At 31.7% G+C, this 21,857-nt stretch overlaps 1 protein-coding gene across 1 annotated transcript; it reads left to right on the top strand.

Annotated features, from left to right (window-relative positions):
* The first annotated feature begins 17,560 nt into the window (after positions 1–17,560).
* LOC124844515 (ABC transporter G family member 1-like) lies at positions 17,561–20,929 on the top strand. The gene is made up of 7 exons (XM_047321467.2): positions 17,561–17,853; positions 17,978–18,057; positions 18,149–18,619; positions 19,292–19,378; positions 19,489–19,620; positions 19,697–19,978; positions 20,129–20,929. The coding sequence occupies exons 1-7, from the start codon at positions 17,619–17,621 to the stop codon at positions 20,810–20,812; spliced, it is 1,971 nt and encodes a 656-aa protein (XP_047177423.2). The 5' UTR covers positions 17,561–17,618; the 3' UTR covers positions 20,813–20,929.
* The last annotated feature ends 928 nt before the right edge of the window (positions 20,930–21,857 follow it).

The raw sequence follows: 21,857 nt of genomic DNA, 5'->3' as shown, positions 1-21,857 counted from the left end.
CTCCTAAGTTACAAAGTAATATGCATTACCGTTGTTAGTTCAAGAGGTAGTCACACGAATTGGCTTATGGTCAGGTAGTGATGGTCATATAGGTTAGCTAGTAGCATACGAATCTGAGAGTTATTCAACCAAGACCAACAAGGTAGGCGACACACAGGAGTTGTTCAATTAAGGCCGACAAGGTAGGAAGCACAAGAGATTTGTTTAATCGAGGCCAGCGGTGACACACTAGAGTTGTTCAACTGACGCCAACAAGGTAGGCGACATAGATATTTTTCCCACTAAGGTTGACAAAGATGGCAGCACATGAGATTTGTCTAACTTAAGTTGGCAAGGTATGCAACACATGATAGTTGTTTAATTAAGGTCTGCAAGGTAGGTGACACACTAGATTTGTTCAACTGAGTCGAGCAACGTAGGCAGCACACAAGATTTGTTCAACTGAGACCGATCAAGATGAAGACACACAAGATTTGTTCAACTAAGGCCAACAATATGGGTGACACACAAGAGTTGTTCAATTGAGACCAACAAGGTAGGAGGCACACTAGATTTGTTCAACTGAGGTTGGCAAGGTAGGCGGGACATGAATTTGAAATTTGTTTAAAGCAAGGCTGACAAGGTAGCTAGCACAAAACTGCTAGACAAGTTCAACCAAGAACACCTAAGTAGGTGACATGCAACTACATGGAGGTTTAACCACGATCGCTTGAGTCGGTGGTAGGAACTGCATGACGGTTCAATAAAGGCCGCTTGAGTAGTTGAGAAGAAATTGCATGGAAGGTTCAACAAAAACTGTCTAGGTAGGCGGTAGAGCCTAAGTAGGCGACAATGAACTACTTGGAAGGTTCAACTAGGACCGCCTAGGTTGGCAGCATGGAACTACATGAAAGGTTCCACAATGATATTCTTTATAGCCGACAAAGAACTTTCTTGTCTGCAAAGTATTCAAATAGAAGCTTGAAAGTGAGAACATTTATTTTATAGATGAAATGTCTCGTTAAAAAGAAATCAATCATAAGTCAGGATGTTCCAAGCCATCTTTAGCCATGATGTTGCAGATCATTATAGACTGAAATGTGTCAGGCCACCATAGGTTGAGATGTTCCAAGTCAACATAAGGCTACATTTAGACGGTGAACAAGGCCGAGAGCCGTCGAGGACAAACAAGGCTAAGAGTTGTTGAGGCCAAACAAGACTGAGAGTTGTCGAGGTCGAACAAGGTCAAGAGTTGTCGAGAATGACCAAGATCTTTAGTCTTTGTCTAGAACCAAACATCTTGGTTGTTTTAGACATCCAACCCCAATGAAATGGAGTTTAGCTACTCCTATACATCTAGAATACAAGAGGAGATTGGAATGATGAAAAAGATGGAGAAAAATGGAGTCCTTGAGCCCTAAAAATGCCTTAACCCATCTCTTGAGCTTTTGGTTTGTTTTCACGTTAAAAACTATTATTTTGTTTCACTCTCGAAACTTTAAACCATTGACTAAAAAATGTTATCTCCCTAGGCCAGAATATCCTCTCGTTGGGTGAGAGGTAGCTTTTTTGACACTTTGTCTTGTTCAACTCACTAGGCTGCTTGGCTGGGTTAGTGTTGCCTAAGTCTCATTGGGTGAGTGCTGATGACTCGTTGAGCGAGTGAATTTTCGCAACATCTCTTTAATCTTCTCCAATCTTTCATTTTCTTGTAAAATAAACCAAAAATAGATAATTATCTCTATCTATGGAAACTATATACAAGTTTGCATCTAATAAGTGAGAATAATAAGTAATTATCACACTTATCAGGCGCTTATATTTATCTAGGCCGAACAAGGCCAAGAGCTGGTGTGGCCAAACAAGGGTAAGATTCATCGAGGCCAAACAAGACAGAGAGCCATCAAAGGTCGAAAGAGACCGAGATCTATAATGACCAAACAAGGCTAAGATTCGTTGAGGCTGAACAAGATTGAGATTCGTCAAGGCCAAACAATTCTGTTAAATTATTATATTATTTAAAATAGGTAACATAATACACATTAAATATGAATAAATAATTATGTTAATTTAAGTGATATATATTTCACTAATTTAATAAATTCAACTATCCAATGTGTATTTTAATATAGGCTTAATACCTATGATGGTCCCTATTTTCGTTAAGTGTGTTTGATTTGGTCCTAGTTTTTTTTTTCTGTTCAATATTATCCTAAAGAATGTAATTTTTGTTCAATTTAGTTCTTTTTGCAAACGACGTTTAAATCGTTAACGACAAACAGTCCAGGTGTGCACAAGACTAATGAGATGGCATTTAACTTCTGCCACGTCATCATCTTCTTCAACCTTCAGCCCAAACAGAAACTGAAACCCTAGCGCCGCCACCGAACCCTAATGCCAACGTTGCCACAGAGATCGTCCAAAGTCACCATGTCGTCGTGAAGCCGCTCCTGCAGAGAACCATGGCAGCCATCACGCGCAACCTCCATGACCACCACCATCAAAGTTGCGATCTCCCCTAAATCACGAAAATTTCCTCAGGCCATCGCGCTACCTAGATCACCTTCGCGCCTCTGCCATCACAAGATTTTCTCAAGCCGCCCACCCAAACCGCCAGAAACAGAGAAGGCTAAATCGCACCACCCAAACCGCTAAGTCTTCACCGTCAATAATGTCGCAAGCCACCCTAATCTCGAACTCCATTCGAATCTTCATTCTCGCGCATTAGCCATGAATCATCCAAATCAAGAGCTTCATCGTCAGCGCGACAATCCTTGCCGCCGTCGCGCAAAGCTTCAAGGCCATCATCTTCACCAACCTGTAGAGAACCACAACGAAATCCAGAAAAATCCCAAATCAAAGAAACCTAAAATTGCGCCGCTTCTTGCCTCCATCGACCACCATGAGTGCTTTCTTATACAACTAGGTTCGTCTTCTTCATGCTACCATGACCAGCACAATTCGTGAAATCATCCACCATTGAAGCAAAACCGCGAGCTGCATTTTCTTTCTTCTCGTGACACAGGCGCAGGAAGGTTTCCCCAAATGCACAACCCTAATTTTGGATTGAAGGTTGAAGAAGAGGGTGACGTGGCAGAAGTTAAATGTCATCTCATTAGTCTTGTGCACACCTGGACTGTCTGTCGTTAACAATTTAAATGCTGTTTGCAAAAAGGACTAAATTGAACAAAAATTACATTCTTTAGGACAACATTGAACAGGAAAAAAAAATCTGGGACCAAATCGAACACACCTAACAAAAATAGGGACCATCAGGGGTATTAAGCCTTTATTATATTGAATCTGAATTAGGAAAAGATAAAGGATCCCATTAATCTTTCCTCACATCTAATACCCCTCTCCTTATTTATTTATAGTGAAGTGATTTTGATTTGATTGTGTAAAAGGATTGAGAATAGACCAATATATATTGGTGTTGAAATTCAACATAAATATTAGAGCTGTCAAAATAGGTCACAACCCGCGGGCCAACCCGACCTACTACGGGTTTGAGTCGGATGAGGTTTGAAAAAATTATATTTTTTTATGTGGGTCAGATTTCAACCCGGCTCATGCGGGTTGAACCCGTGGTGGGCTGGGTTGGCCCACCAATCCACCTATCTAATTTTATTTTATTAAAATTTAATTTTAATTTTGTAAAAAAATATTTATTATTTTGTTTTTGCTTTAAAAAATTATTTAAGTTCCTTATTTTCAAAATTAATTAAACACTATCTGAGAGTGAAATTTATAAGTGAAATTTATTAAGATTTGAGTTATAGAAAGTTTGTAACTTTTTTTTTATTTAAAAAAAATTGTAATTAAGTGAGCTAGTGAGCCAACCCGTTTACCCACCAACATGTGGTAGGTCGGGTCGGATTTAAATTTTTTTGACTCGCTAATAAATGAGCTGGGTTGGGTTGGCTCACTAAGTGACCAACTCGTGGTGGATTGGACCGTGTCAGATTAGGTAACACGTTTTGACACCTATGATAAATATGCATGAAAGAGAAAAGAGTTTCTGTTAACTAATTATTAATATTTTATTATTAAAACTATTGATAATGAATATTTTTATTTTTACTTCTCTTTTTCATTTATATTTAATGTTTGATTTTATTCATTATATGTCATTTTTATATAAGAAGATACGTAATAAGTGAAGGTTTCAACATATGAAAGGACATGTGGGTCAATCCAGAAATATAAGAATAACAATGACATCACAAATAATCTCCTCCTCTTATTTAATACATTATATTTCATAAACCTGTTATTTATTCTGGTTAAGATTTTTTTTTTTCCAGAATATCAACTGCACGTTATTTTCTTGAATGAAACTCTTACTCGTATTTTCGGTCTCGGAAACTTCCTCATATAACCAAATTTTTGCAAGATTTATGAGCTTTTAGTTTCTTTTAAGATGGGAGAAAAAATGAAAAAAGATGAAAATGAAAATAAGATAAATTTATTTTAAAATAATCAATTAACATATTAAAATTAAATTTTAATTATTTTTAAAGAAGGAATAAAATAAAAAATAATTTAAAAATTAACCTGATTTTATAATATATCTAGGAATAAATATTTTTATTGGTTTGTTGAAATATAAAAAAATATATAATAGAAAATATAATTTTAATTTTAGACTTTTGACTTGAAAAATAAATATAGATGTTTAAAAAAATAAATAAATTTTGGGCGATGTAAAAAAATGTAAATTAAATACTTATTAATTTTAAATTTTAATATAGTTGGACTATTATTATCTATCTTATTTAGTTTTATTATTTAATACTATCCATTCATTCAACTACTATATATATTATTTCCTGATAGACGTACACATCAGATATGCTCCCTTGATATGAAGGAAAGATGGTCAATTCAAACTTTTCATGCCGTATGACATCTGAATTCATGCACTCCACACTTTTTTTCAACACAACCACGTGATTCATTATTTTTTTTAACAATGAATTTTAATAAATACGTCATAAAAATAAAATATTCTTCACTCTTTTAAGGAAAACAATTGTGTTCATATGTCATTTTTAGTCTTAATATATCAACATTCGAAAATTGTTTTTTAAAAAAATCTTAAAATTAAATTTTATCATAGGTCTCTAGATGAATATTTTTAGTGAAAATTTCCCTTTATCATAAGAAAAGTTAAATAAAATTTGATTTAACTCAATATAAAATAAAAACTAAATGTTTTCCTATTAAGTTTTCTTCTTCTTATTACAAGCTATTAAATATCTTTTACAAAAGTTATGAAATTTTCAAAGAAAAAAATATTTTATTAATTTCTTTATATAATTATTGCCATATTTATAATTTTAAACATCTCTCGTATCTATAAATAAATTATATCATTTTACTACTAAAAACAACCATATAAATTTTGTATCATGCTTATAAATATAATGTAAGTATAACGTAATTAAACATTACAACATTTTTCAATAAACACTAATATGTTTATTAGTCATTAAATATTTTTGATTGTATATATTGTATGTCAATGTAATTATCTGTTTAGTTTACTGTGCTTTTATTCTATTTTTAATTTGAAATTCAAAAGAAACTATTAACCGATACAAACAATAATCGACTAAAAAACTAAAAAAAATAACAGTGCTAATATGACTTTTAAGTTACATTTTTTTTAGATGATCATTGAAAATGATGACATATTGATTGATTGAATTAAAGAAAATAAGAAAACAAACCCATTTCATTGAATATATATCTGAGTAAAAAAAATACTTATTTATATTTGGTTTAGAAAAATTACAAAATGTAACATCCCGTTAGATAAATTAATAATAAATAAAATTCAAGCGTAAAACCCAGTTAATTATATAGATTTATAAACGATTAAAACTTAAATAACGAGCATTTAAAAACAATATACTGATGACATATATAATGAAATCATTATTCTAGTACATATTCATTTTGAGCTCATTTTATCATTATGCATATGAATACCTCATTTATGGTAACAGTTAAAGTTCAAAGTATATGATAATTTGTTATTACATAAAAAATTATTAATAAAAAATAATTAAAGAGTATAAAATATGGATATTGCACCAAACCTATGATAAAATAATACAAAAAGATAAAAACAAAAATCAACATTTCACCAAATATAGACAAATGATATTTATTTGGTAAAAAAATCAAACTAATTATATAGGCATGAAATTATAAAGTGACATAACTCTCTCTTCTCCACACCCAAATTTGTGAACTTATCCGCACAATAATTTTCTTTCTAAAAAATATGTTAACCTTTAAATTGGATTCGTTTACAAATATGTAAATATTACGTAGTGCCCATGACATATCTTTTAAGTAGAAAAAGCTTGACAAACTAAAGAGAAATCACATTTTAATCAAAGTCTAGTAAAACACATAATAATGTACAAATGGCTTTCATAAATTCTTCATAAACAAAATCATGTATACTAAAAAGCACACAAAAAAACTCTTAATATATTCTTTTTGTTTCATCTAAAAATACCACCACACACAAATAGAACAAGATTGGCAACTCCATAGTTTATCTTTATCCAATTAGGCTCCAATTAGACTTTGGAAACTGCCAAATAATTTTCTACAAAATAGTGTTATGCATGGTCTTTTCGAAATTATTACCATCCAATCTAACCAATTATTTAAGTTTGCATGTTTACGTACTAAAGTGAATGGGAGATTGAAATTTTCAGTAGTTTCTCATACTTTATAATATTATAGTGTTTGACGCCGTTTACGACTTAACCTTGGGACATGTTAAGAGATGTTAAGAGATACTAGATTATCATGTATTCCTTGAGAGCGTTTAGTGCATTATTACGATATGTTAGATAACACGTTCTGTCAAACGCTCGCTTGGTGGTTTTTCACATTTGTAAGTTGAATTTTTAAGCAACAACATTTAATTCAGAGTTTATATAGATTGTGTATTTATTTAATCAAACATTGCTTCTTTTCAGATAGAATTTTACTTTAAGTATTGTATTCTCTATAACCATTTATCTTTACTAGATATATTGTTATCTTTGATAGACACATGTTTCATCCAGCATAGTCCCTTACTGTAACCAATCGTTTAGACATTATATCCTACGATTATTATTTTGTTGAGTGTTGTTTGTTAAACCTAAAAACCTGAGTTGTTGGATAGTCTAGTCTTCCTAGACGATCTTGTCCCAACACAACAATTATTAGATGCTTGTGGTTTCAAATAAGAGTTTAGGAAAACATTTAATAAGCAAAGCGATTAACATAGGTATTTTCATACTAGTTTGCTCCAATCTGAGCTACATCCAGTTCTCCCTTAAGACCTCTTAAGGGATTCCACTAATCTTTAACAAGATTACGATGAGTACAACCCACTCTTGGTATACAAGTATTATTAACCACTTATGGTTCCCACTAGTCTACTTGACTATAATAAGTTTAACCACTCTTGGTATCCACCTTAGACAAACTACCTAGACCGTTTGACTCAATTGAGTTAAACAAATACAAGTGTTTGAATTCACTTTTGAATATGAACACTGTGTTTTGAGTACATGTATAGATTCAAATACCTCTCAAAGAGATGATCGATTCTATAAAATATAGTAAAAAACTATGTATGTGATTAATCTCCCTTGTGTTGAATATAAACATAGGATCCTTTATTTATAATAGAAGAAATATGGGCTAATCCCAAAATACAAATAAGAAACAATAACAAATTAACTAAAGATAGAAGATAAAAATAAGGTAAAGATAATATATCTGACACTCCTTCTCAAACTTGTGCATACAAATTGTATGTACTAAGTTTGTTACTAATATAATCCATAAAAACTTAGTGAAAAATATCTTCTTTTACACTCGAGTAACACCAAATTGTTAATGATTTGTGAACACAACATAGAAGATGAAATATTAATCCAAAAGACTCCCCTCAGCAACAAATCTGGGTGGTTTCTCCATGTAAATCTTTTTTTGTAAATTATCATTAAGGAATGCATTGTTGACATCCAAAGGATAAAGAGGTCATTGTTGAAGAGCAACCGTGGCTACAAATAAACTAACAAAAATAATATTTGCTACGAGAGAAAAAGCATATATGAACGATTCAAACACAATGATAATGAAAGGGAAGTCAAAAGAGACAGGAACGAAAGAAGCCATTTATGAACGAGAGAGAGAAACCTTAAAAGTTCAAGATTCTCCAATCAAGGCAGTTAAAAAAGGAAAAAGAGCAACATCAATCCTCTAAATACCTGCCTGAGAGAAGATGGGACGTGCGGCCACGCATGATGAACCTCAAAGAGGAAAAAGAGTGGCCTCGATGCTCCAAACTGCTACGAGATGTGACACCATGCACGATGAAAATGGGAGAGATCGAAAACTTTAAAAGGCATTGAAAGTACGGAATAGCTCTGATGAAGGCGTTGTTGGTGACACAATGGTCGTCTGGCCGAGAGGATCAAAACTGTGTGATCGTCGGTTGAGACTGAAACTCTTGTAGTGGTAGCGATAGACGATAGTGGTAGATGATGGTAGTAGACAATGTTGGTAAACGACAACGCCATCGACGACGGTAGATGGCGTCGCCATCGACAACGACAATTGTAGTGGTAGAGCCAACAAACAATTTTTCCTCAAAAAGAAACTTAGGCTTTAGATACAATGTTGAATATAATAAAAAACTATGTATGTCATTAAGCTCCCTTGTGTTGAATATACACATAGAGTCTTCTATTTATAATAGAAGAAATATGGGCTAAGCCCAAAATACAAATAAGAAATAATAACAAACTAACTAAAAATAAAAGATAAAGATAATATATCTAAAAGATTCAATGTAGTGAAATTTGATAACTTGAAATACTTTTTCTTGTTCAAAGAACAAAATTAGACGCTTTACTCACTAAATGATATTTCATTAAGTGTTGTATGTTAAACTTTAAAACTTGAGTTGCTAGACAATCTAGTCTCACTAGACAATCTTGTCTTAACACTCTTTCTTTATGTGTTTTGTTTGTTTTCTTTTTATATAATCAACACATATGCTAGGATCGACTCGGCTTGGCCTTCAGCCAGGTTTGGCTTGGGGCCCAAGCCAACTCAGCTTGAACATTCGACTAGGACTGACTCACCTCGACTTTGGTCAAAGTCAACTCAGCTTAACCTTCAGCTTAGACCAACTCTATTGGACCTTCGGCATAACCTTTACCTAGGTTTTCTTGTCTTGACCTTCAAGTGGGACCAATTATGTTAAGACAAGATCGTCTAAAGAAACAACAACATCTAGCATTTCCTGTTTTGAAGTTTAACAAACAACGTTGAACGAAATAAGCGTTTATCAATATAAATCGTCTATTTAATAACGTTTTGCGAAAACAACATTTTCTAACATATATTGTCTAATAGACAATGTTTAAAAACCAACGTCTAACAAAAGGAAATGCCTAACTATACGGTTAAATAAAATACTTACGCTTAAGGTTTTATACTTATAATGTTGAACAAGATAAGCGCTTAAACAAAAGAATCATCTAGGAAAAGCTCACTAAACAATGTAATGAAACTTATGAACATTTTTATAACATAAGTGTTTAACGTGTTATATTGTCTAACGATCATATATTAAATGCTTTGCTTCTTAAACGATGTTTTTCTCAACGAGCTGACATGTGCAAAAATGATTTAAATATGTAATACGCCTAAATGATTGCCAATGTTTTATAGATCACGAAATTACAAGAACTTTACTCAAATTTCTACATAAGATCGATAAAGATGTTAAGAGATAGGAAGACATGTTAGGAATGTTTCATTAAAGCTTCAAGCTTTGTAGAATTGTACAAGCTACTTTTGTTAAAGTTCTAATAAAGCATAGTAGATCTGCAACGTAGACCTGAGTGTGACTACCTACCCAAAAAGGTTATGATGTCTACATGGAAGTCAATTCTCAATCTGATGGATCTTTCTCGAAGAAGGCTATATATAGATGATTTCATGAAGAGAAGACAAGAAGAATATGTGCATATAAACAAGCTTGCTGTTACTTTGTTTATTTTTTTCTATATTGTCTAACGCTCTCGTTTAAAGAGAAAATCATTAGAAGTCTTTCAGATTCGCTTTATATTGAAAATTTATTCTTTCAAAGACTTATCAAATTTGTGTCCTATTTGAAAAACCTTTTTGGTTGGCTTATAAATTTAGAAGTGAATTAAAACACTTGGTGTTTAGCTCAGTTGAGTTAAACAATTTAATCACTTGACTATTGTTGATATTAGGAATGGTTGAGACTTGTTGTAAACCAAGAGTGGTGAAACTCGTGTAATCTTTGATAAAGATTAGTGAAACCCCTTAAAAGATCTTAAAGGATAACTAGGCATAGCTCAAGTTGGAACGAACCAGTATAAAAATGTGTTTTATTGCTTTCCTTTATAAATGTTTTCCTAAACGCTCTTTTAAACGCATTAGTATCTAACAACTATTGCAGACCATCTAACCCCTACAAAAGTCATTAAATGTTGCCATGCAAAAAGGTTTTAAAACATTATTCAACCCCTCACCCTTTCCTAATGTTTTCCTGTGTTTCAAATTGGTTTAAAATTTTAGTCATGACTGAGTCATTTTGACCTTCAACGAGGGAAACTCGACTCAACCTTTTGTTAGGACCAACTCAGCTCTATCTTTGACCAAGGCCGTTTAGATCCATCCCGCACTTGGTCCGCAAAATACATATTGGGCTAGCTTGTCCCGCTTTGAAATGTGAGCTCAATAGTCTAGTCTGCCCCGCACAAGTCATGACCTACAATATTTGTTTTTTAATTTCCTGAAAATAGTCGTATTGTTCATATAGGGTTCAGAGAAGGACTGGTGTTATGGCTGAGAGTAATAGATCTTGGATTAGTTTTTGAGGTTGTGGTGGTTTTTGGTTATTCAAAGAATGGACCTCATAGGTTTAAGTTATCTTCATGTCTTTTATATGTTGTCAAGATTCTGAGTTTTTGATAGTGGGTTTTAGTGTTGGGGTCTAACAGAGCGTTGGTATGCAAGTTTATATGTGGGTTATTTCTAGTTTCATTTTTATTTGAACACTCTGAAGATATCACATATTCCCTAACAAACAAGGCAATGAAGAAACCCTTTCCATGCTTAGTACGATCTGTCTAAATCAGACATTCAGTTGAAAGACAAAAATAAAGTGTTAAAAAGGTCACGATGCAAGACAATGATAGACCAAGAATTGTGTTGCTATCTAAAATTATTTCTTACAATCGTCAAACATAGAAGACCACATCATTGCCACCAAAAATTGTGTTTCCATATGATTAGGCAATGGGAAGAACAAATTTGATGACATCTTCATTCTCAATCTAGCAGAGGATGGTGTTCTAAAATCACAATTGGAAAGAGGGAAAGTATCTTATGTAGAAGCTCATCCTACTTGACTTACGGAGGCTATATGCTACCAAGTTCTAGAATTACATTCTTAATTTTTTTTCTCATACGGGTCACAGGCTAGCTTGCCCTGCTCATCCCAAGCCTACATAGGTTGAAAGTAATGTGGGCTGACTGACCTGAAATCTTAACCCACCCCATGTTTTTTTTGAGTGATGCTCCTTCCACCATCTCATCTTCTCCTTGCACCTTTCCAATATTTTTTAAATTTCTCAAATTTATCCTTTTTAATTTTTACTTTTACTAAATTTAATTTTTATTTTTTAAAACCCTAATCTCAATCCCCTCTCACCTTCACTTTCCCTTTCACTCTCAGCAGCAAGCCCCCCACTCCCTCCACTGTCACTTTCTCTCTTTTTCTTAATTTCTACTTCCGTTAACACAACATTTTCCATTTCCTTTCAAATTTCACGAGATTCACCGAACACCCAGTGATCATCGAAGAGAAGTTCAGCTCCTGCGGCCTAAACGGTTTGGTTTACAACGACAAGGGTTATCTCCTGGTGGTTCAGAGTTTCAAGTCTAAGCATAGATTTTCAAGTTTTGTTATTTAAAGACAAGAAAGTGGGGAAGAAATTTTTAGTAGATTATATTATGGAATCATAATACTTCAAAACTCATCAAAAGTTATAAATGTTTTAAATTTATACCATGCAAAATTTGCTTCTTCTGTTAAATTTTGTGTTAACAGAAGTAGAAATTAAGAGAAAAAGAGAAAGTGACAGTGAAGGGTGGGGGCTTGCTGGTGAGAGTGAAAGGGAAAATGATAAAGTGAGAGGGGACTGAGATTAGAGATTTAAAAAATAAAATGTAGAATTGGTAAAAATAAAAAGGGTAAATTTAAAATTTTAAAAAGATTGGGAAGGTGTAGAGAAAAAATGGAGTGGTGGAGGGAGCATCACTCTGTTTTTTTTGTAGACCTGCAAACCGTCCGTCCCACTTTATCATCTTTAATTACTTAAAAAAAATTCAAATTCTCCAAATAAATAAATTATTTTATTAAATTATCAACATTAATATTTTAAAAAAATATAATTGATTGGATGAGAAAATTGGTACATTGTATCATTAAACATTGATTATATGTGTTTCACAAGGTCATAACCGTGGTTAGCAATCTGAGTATCACATGCTCCACCCTCACCACCATGTTTGTTTGGTGGATCATATCATCAATCTATATTTTCCATTTATTGAGCCTCCAATTTATTTAAATAAAGAAGCTAGGTTCCGTTTGAGATTGAAAAACCAAAACGTAAACAAAACTAACACGACAAAAGGAGTAAGGTAGAAAATAATCATTTTTGAAATATAAGAGAGGGAAACGTTCTTGTTATTTGTATTTTGGGCGTATAGAGTTCATTAATTGTAATTAACTCTTATGTGTTAAAATTTGGTCTTGTTTGAAACGTAATAAACCTTTTGTATGTGATCTCTCTCATTGTTATATGAATAGAAAGAAAATTCTGATATTTCTTTTATATTTTCAAATAAATGGTAGTATTCAATTTACGTGGGGTTAAATTTTCTTAAACTACTTTTGAAATTTTCGAACATTAAATCTTTAATAATTAATATACTGGCTTGGTGTTACACTTCATATGCTGAAATCACTTTCTTTTGTAAGTTTTTCCAGTTGAAGAATGATACATCGCTATTTTCTTTTTTAAACTAACATTATATTTTAAAGAAAAAACTATGATATATATCAATACATTTTTCAAGTGTTAGATAAAAATGCTAAGTAAGTCATTACCTCACTAATTGCAAAGAATATGTTGAGAATACGTTATGAATAATGTAACTCTTTAAAATAAATAAATAAATTCTTCAAGAAGTAAAATACAATAAATTTTTTAATTAATTTATTATTGTGATTATAATGAATTTTAATTAATATATATCTATATATGGTGTACTCTAGCTTTTATCAAAATTTTAAATAATTAATTTTTCTAATCAACAAATAGTGATAACTTATGTATCAAAATACATTTCTTCATTTTAGAAGACTCAAACTCCACAACAATTATTTTTTATTTTTCACGTCGCATATTTTTGATAAATCAATTTTGAAAAAAAAAATAGTTATCCCTTTGCATATATGATTTTAAGTATTTTAATGTCATGTTCATTTATTTTCATATTAGACCTTAGTTCTTGTAATAATGTTAAAATAACTTAAACGTATGTAATTATAATAGATCTATATTAGACAATTGAGATAAAACCATTAAATAAAATAGTCTAAAGATAATATTCTCCAAGTTTAACACATTACTAATAATTGAGAAATAAGTTATTCTATTAAATTTTCTAAAAAAATGAGAAGTACACAAAAGTATTTAAAAAACATATAATAAGCATAACAAAAATTTTATATTTTTAATTTATATTAAAAATATATTTTTAATATGTTTGTTAAAAAAGTGCTTATGTTGAACACATTCAATTTTTATATTTGGTATTAATGTTTTAAAAATTATTTCAAAAAATTTAATATTTTCTATTAAGGTAGTAAAATTTAAGTTTAACACAACCTCAACTTAACTAGGTACGATTGTTCCCAATTATATATTATAATATGATATAGTTTCTATAGTTAATATGTAATCTCCAACATATTTACTCGTGTTGATGGAACTATGCGTTCAAATCGATAACATCAAATTGGAAATCGTTATAACTATGACAACAGATAATATGATATGCCTAAATCTCAACTATAAGAAAGGTTCTTAATGACTTTGATACCATATTGAAGTTGATTTATTAAGGTTGAATTCAATGTAAGTTATACTATATTAATACGATGTTAGAGTTACTCAAAGTATATCCTAGCTGAGATTTAAGTCTATCATGCAACTTGTTATTACTCAAAGTATATCCTAGTTGAGATTTAAGCTTATCGCACAACTTGTTATTATGCCCCCTCGATTTCTATGCACAATATCTTCGACGTGAATGCACAACGTCTTTAAAGTTTAATAAGTGAGCCACACTTCCTCTCAATGAACGACTTTAATAAAATTGAGTTAAGTGCAAGGTTCACTCCATTAATGTTCTTGGTAAGAACCTAGAAATATTATCTTAGAATTGATAGTTGTTTAAAATAATAACACTCAATTATTTTATTATTCAAAAACTTGAGTAATAATTAGAAATTTTATAAATGAGTTTTATTACTTTAAAAACATTTTTATCTCTCTAAAAACCACTTTTTTATATTGTTCTAACCTCTCTCTACAATTTCTCATCCTCTATTACTCTGATTAAAGGTCTAAGACCATGGAATAATCCTCTCAACAAGCTCATTCTATTCATCAAATTAGTTTCTTTCATCAAGTAAGTTGTTTTCTTTAGTAGGTCCAAACTAGTTTGTCTCTTGCGTGTGAGCCTACTCAGTTTGCTTGTGCTCTTTTTCTCATCAATATGAGTCTCTATTGATCAGTAATCATAATAATATGTTCTTATCATTCTTGTGATGTTTTTATGTGTAGATAAAACATCTTTTGGATTGTAGTTGTTTATACTTTTTAGATTTATGTGAGTTGTCAATCAAAGTGAGGGAAGTTAATCAGAGCTTTTATATAGTTGACTCTGACTTGTGATGTTGTGAAGTTGGAATTTGAAATGGTTATTGTTTGGAGTTGTATTGAATTTGAGTATTGACATTGTTATGGTATATGTGTTGTATATGTGCTCAATTTTGTTGTTGGGAAGTTATGTGAAATCAAGTGCATTGGAGCTAAATTGTGAATTTGGAAGTATGATTGAATTGGACCTTTTTCCTTAAGCAACTGGTCCAATTGGTACAAAGAAAAACATGTTTTTTCAATTGATTGAATTAAAGAAGGAAAAGTACCAATGTGATCAATTGGTAAGTTAAAAATCTACATAATTTTAAGTATGTTGCCACGGTGCTAGAAGGCACTAGAGAGCGTTGGTTGCTAGCACAAAAATTTCAAGTCAGAGATCTATAACTCATGACAAGGCGTTGGGCAGAAGTTTTCATCCTTAGGCGCCATTCCTCCAAGGAGTTACAATGGTCTCTAATGTTGGGTGTTGAATAGTATCGCTGGGCACGCTCATTACAGAGAGTTTTAGGGGTCTCTAAAGTTGGACGCCAATTTAGGATGATGGGCTCTCCATAGGTAGTGAGCCTTTGTCACACCAATGTTGGGCATGCCTTAGGTGTTGTTGGACGTCAATTCGATTGTGTGTTATGATATATTGTTTTCTACATTTTAACTAGTTTTGATGGTTCCAATGGTTGATATTAATATTAATCATGGTTTTAAAATGGTGAAAATAATTGATATTGAAAAGGTTGTAGTATATATATATATATATATATATATATATATATATATATATATATATATATATATATATATATATATATATGAATGGATGAAATCCAAGGAATTCCATGGAGAAAATCTTATTGCTATGTTTTCTTTAGTGTGTATGCATTGATGTATAGATTTAAGTAAGGACATATCATGACACTCCAATAATAATTCACACTCATATAGAGTAGAATGAATTATGTGATGAGAGTAAGAAAAGATCATAGTCTAAGGGTTTTTTTGCCTAAGACGCGAACGAGATTAACCTTATATGTGGTAGGGTGAAACCCATTGGTAATGACTTAGTAGACTACCAAACAAGTGCATGTCTCCATTGAATCTGATATCAATGCATGTATCTAGATAATTGAGTTTATAAGAGTCTTGCATTTTATGTTTTATTTCATCGTGACTATGTCAATTGTATGGCTTGATTATGAAATTTGTTGTTTGTTACATGCATATTCCTCTTGTAAATTAGCATATCCTTTCTTGTATTTGTGTTTCTTGTGTTGTTTTTCTTCATTTGCAATGAACACCTTTATTAACGTGAGAAGATGAAAAAATGTATTGATTTTACTCAAGAAGGAAATTAAAGTGCAAGTATATCTAATTTTTCTTTTCTTTAGCAGCATTATGGGTTTTGTTATCTTTTTAAAAAACTTTATAGTCTTTATAGTCTCTTTGTTTTATATATGCATTTATTTATAATTTAGCATATCTTTTGGGACGACTGTAATTTAGTAAACATTTACTTAGTTTTTGTGGATGATTATCAATTATATAATGTTTTATTTAATAGTTTTAAAAGATGTTATATTTTCTATAATTGTTTTATAATTAATCTTTTCACTAATTATCTTTCTTTTAAAGAAATTTAAAATGTAAGTTTTACACGAATATATATATATATATATATATATATATATATATATATATATATATATATATATATATATATAACGTATTAAACATATTTATATTATTCTTGAAAAGATATTCTAGAAATATACACTTGAAAAAATTTCGTACACCCAACAATTCCTTAACTGCTGATTATATCTATCTATGCTTCACGAACTGTTAGCTCTGGTTACCAATCGAGTAATTTGATTTGATTTGATTTATTAGAGGAGTTTCTTATTATATATTCCCTCTTAATTTATTCGTGTACTTTATTTATAAGAAAAATAAAAACAAAAAAAAATGGAAATTAACGACTTTTAGGTGTTAAGATTTATGGCATAAGAGTATACTACGTAGCCTTTTTTTTATTGACATTAATACTCAAAGTTATTATAATTTGTTTTAAAGAATAAAAAATATAAAGGAAATAGTGTTTACGGTTGAAATTATAGAGGCCCCTTGATCGAAATGAAATATTCAACTAACAAAAAAAAATCATTTAAGTAATACTATAAACGCAGGAAGACAGAAAGAAAAAAACGATGATTATTGGAGTTTTTCCGTCACATTTATGTTCATTTTCCAAGTGTGAGAATGAGAACCTCGATTAATCCGTGAAAAAAACAAGATCATGTTTGGTGCGGCGTCCCCTTAAACGTACCACTATATTTTGTGGTTCAAAATTTGCCTCTCTTCTCCCACAATTAATATTTCTACCTAACTTCGAATGGTGTTAAATTTTTGAAGCAAATGGATCCAAGAAGCACATGTTTAAATATGAAACTGACATTAAAATATGAAACATGTGTCATGCATCCTTATTTTGTATATATATGTGGGTTCATTTGTTAGAGGCTATGATTCATTGACAGAGCCTGAATCGCAGGTGATATGGATAGTTCAGAAGCAGTGTTGGAGAAAAGTGTGATGAACATCGAAGGCAGCAGAGTGGAAATGGAAGGTATCTGCTTGACATGGAAGGATGTATGGGTCACTGCTTCTAACAGAAAGAATGGAAGCATATCAATTCTCGAGGGTCTCACTGGTTATGCTAAACCAGGTCAACTCTTGGCAATTATGGGTCCTTCTGGCTGTGGCAAATCTACACTGCTTGATACTTTAGCAGGTATTTCATATTCAATAAAACAAACATAAAACACTTTTACGATTCTTCACTCCAGTTATAATTTTATTCTTTAACCAGTCACTAAATTAGGGGTTTGAACAAATTAAATAAATTGTTGTTACAGGTAGATTAAGTTCAAAGATGAGGCAAAGTGGGGAGATTCTGATCAATGGTCATAAACAAAGATTGACTTATGGAACCTCAGTATGTACAAAATCTTACTTTCATCATCAACATACTAATTACTATATCATCATCAATCTTAACATTGTTTGTATCCATGTTGTGACGACAGGCGTATGTGACACAAGATGATACCTTGTTGACAACCTTAACGGTTGGAGAAGCTGTGCATTATTCAGCTCAACTGCAGTTACCTGACACCATGTCAAAACAAGAGAAGAAAGAGAGAGCAGATTTTACAATCAGAGAAATGGGTCTTCAAGATGCCATTAACACAAGAATTGGAGGATGGGGTGTTAAAGGGATCAGTGGTGGTCAGAAAAGGAGAGTTAGCATCTGCATTGAGATTCTTACACGTCCTAATCTTCTCTTTCTTGATGAACCAACAAGTGGACTTGACAGTGCAGCTTCCTACTATGTCATCAAAAGAATCGCTTCCCTTGCTCAAAATGATCACATTAAGAGGACTGTTATAGCATCAATCCATCAACCTAGTACTGAAGTTTTTCAACTCTTCAATAACCTTTGTCTTTTGTCTTCTGGTAAAACAGTTTACTTTGGACCTGCTTCTGCTGCATCTGAGGTAATAAAAATAAGAATTACTTACTTCTGTAATAACTCCGCAGTGTTTAAAAGTTAGCTAGATTTCTATTTTTAAATAATTCTATTAGATTTTGTTTTTAAAAAAATCACTAATAATGTTAACAATATCCTACATGTTAATTCATGCTCTTTTTAATTTTTTTAACAAAGTTTTTGTCACGTATCAGTTACTGTCACGTGTGGGTGTTTATATCAAATATTATTGTTTTAATTTTAATTTTTGATTCAATTTAATCACAATTTTATCAAAATAGAAAAATATTATCTTTCCAAATTCAAAAAAAAATATTATTTGTATAAATGTTCTTTTTAATATTTTTATTAAAAATAATTTTTTAACTTATTAATTATCATATATTATTAATTTATTTTGTTAATCTATATTTTTTTATAAAATTAAAATTAATTAAGTATAAATATTTTTACAGAAAAAATAAGTATTTAATATATCATAATCCATGTTTTTTTATAAAAATAAATTAATTAATAGCATTTACAGAACCACTATACACATCCCCACAAAGTGGAACCCTATTCAATTAAGCATAAAAATAAATACCAGATTTTATGTATTCTATTCCATTGTTAGTGTGTTTTACCAATTTCTTTTTTTCTAATCATAAGCCTCCCCTTTCTTATTATGCTTATGTAGTTTTTCGCTTCATATGGCTATCCTTGTCCCACTCTCATGAATCCGTCTGATCATTTACTGAAAACTATAAACAAGGATTTCGATCAGGTAAATAAAATGACCAAGTTTCCATATTCTATTCTTCTTTATAATACAAGATAAACACAACTGTAATCGACAAAATCCAATTAAAACGTGTTATGATTGATCTTATATAGGACATTGAGGTGGGTTTAGCAGTAACTACAAACTTGCCTACAGAAGAAGTAATTCACATCCTTGTAAACTCATACAAATGCTCTGAGAGGAATCAAGAAGTTCAAAGTGAAGTAGCTTTACTATCTGAGAAGGTAACCCTCAATGCTTCTCTAACATTCATAAATGCTCACATTGCAAATACTTAACATTAACTTCAACTGGTTTCAGAAGAAAAGTTCATTGGATGTGAAGAGAGTACATGCTGGCTTCCTTAACCAGTGCTTTGCTCTTACCAAAAGATCATTCGTCAACATGTTTCGTGATCTGGGCTATTATTGGTTGCGCCTTGTCATATATATTGCATTGGGTATAAGTTTAGCCACTGTTTTCCATAATTTGGGCACAAGTTATGACTCCATTAAGGATCGAGGTTCTCTTGTTGCTTTCATAGTTGGATTCCTCACTTTCATGACCATTGGTGGATTCCCTTCCTTTGTGGAAGTCATGAAGGTAATTCACAAATTCTTCATCGTCTTAGATTTTTCTTTTCCGTAACAAATTATAAGCTATTCACATTCTAAAATGTCATTGACAGAAGTGAGAAAATAGCATTTTAATCAATGTGGAACTTTGAATTCACTTTGAATTTTGAATTTCTAGGTATTTCAACGAGAAAGAGAAAACGGGCATTATGGTGTCACTGCATTTGTGATTGCAAACACCTTATCATCTATACCATTCTTGGTATTGGTTGCAGTAATTCCTGGGGTTATAGCTTACTACCTTCCTGGTCTTCAGAATGGATTCGAACATTTCGTGTATTTCATTTGTGTTTTATTTTCTAGTCTGATGTTAGTGGAGAGTCTTATGATGATAGTTGCGAGCATTGTTCCCAACTATCTAATGGGCATCATAACTGGTGCTGGAATTCAAGGAGTAATGCTTTTACTGAGTGGCTTCTTTAAGTTGCCAAACGATATTCCCAAGCCAGTTTGGAAATACCCTTTACACTACGTTGCTTTTCATACCTTTGCCAACCAAGGAATGTTCAAGAACGAGTATGAAGGACTAAGATTTGAAGCAGAAAATGATGGAGGAAGCTCACACAGTTACATCACTGGTGAAGAGGTTTTGAGAAATGTGTGGCAAGTTGACATGAGTTACTCAAAGTGGGTCAATCTTGCAATCTTGCTGGGGATGATTGTTCTGTATCGAGTATTATTTTTGGTTATTATCAAGATTGAAGAGAAGTTGAAGACCGTTGTTGTCCCGCTGTCTTCCAAGAGATCAACACAAATTATGGAAAACCCCAACGCCACTCCTTCGCATTCACAAAATACTTAGTTATAAACGTTATTACTTTTTCCACAAATTTTAATTGTAATGAATTAACTATAATTAGATAGACATGTGTGGTGTGTAACATATGATAATCTATATGATTTTTAAGTGTGTTTTGTATTTGGCTTGTATCACCTACATCTTGGACAAATAACTTTGTAATCCTTCAAACTCATACAACATTAAATGACAATAGTGAGGAAAAAAAAAGGACAAAAAAACGTCACATATTTAATGTCTAGCTGTCTAAAATTTTATGTAAAAATTGTGTGATGACTATCTTTCTTATTAAAACAACGTTGTTTATGTCAAACTCGTTTTATGTAAGATGCACTAGTGTTAATAAAGGAAAACGACAATGATTATTTTCACTTATACACAGCGGTTGACGAACCAAGGTATATATAGACGAGACAAAAAGGGGTAGACTTTTTGCCTTAGTTATGAACCGAGGTAAAACGGGGTAGGCTTTTGCTTCGGTTCAAATGCAACCGAGGCAATGAAGGGTATTTAATATAACTTTTTTTTTAATTTTTTTGTGTTTTTCATCAGATTTTTTTATTTTTTATTTAGGTTCAAGAAGATGTCCTCAGACCTATCAGCAATAGATGGATCCGATGATACTCTTTGAAGAACTTCAGCTGTAGAGTCATAAATCTGCAGATGTTTTAGCTGAGATACACTTCCTCCTGTTCATCCTCACTCCATGGAATAAATTTCGTATATTCTAGGCATGACACAATCCTATATCAAACATGATTGTTGCTAATACCTATAAAATAATGCAAGTAAAAGTAAGAACATAACAAACCAATTGCAGTCATGAAACAAGAACAAAAAGAATATACAAAACAACAAACATCAAAGCAAGCTCAAAACTTTAGGAAACTTAAGCAAGTTCAAAACTTTAGGAACTCCATCGCCCATGGAACACAACTTAGCCTTGAGATCCTCGTAGTACATCAAAACCATAGCTTCCAGGTACACTTCCACATCGTTGTAGTCATTAATCTCCACCGACTGTCGCAATGAAACTTCTCCACGAAGA

This window comes from Vigna umbellata, chromosome 1 (genome assembly GCF_029865625.1).
Source record: "Vigna umbellata cultivar VRB3 chromosome 1, Vumbellata_1.0, whole genome shotgun sequence".
Taxonomy (NCBI): domain Eukaryota; kingdom Viridiplantae; phylum Streptophyta; class Magnoliopsida; order Fabales; family Fabaceae; genus Vigna; species Vigna umbellata.
The sequence above is the reverse complement of the archived record's forward strand: the minus strand, read 5'-3'. Positions and strand labels throughout refer to the sequence as shown.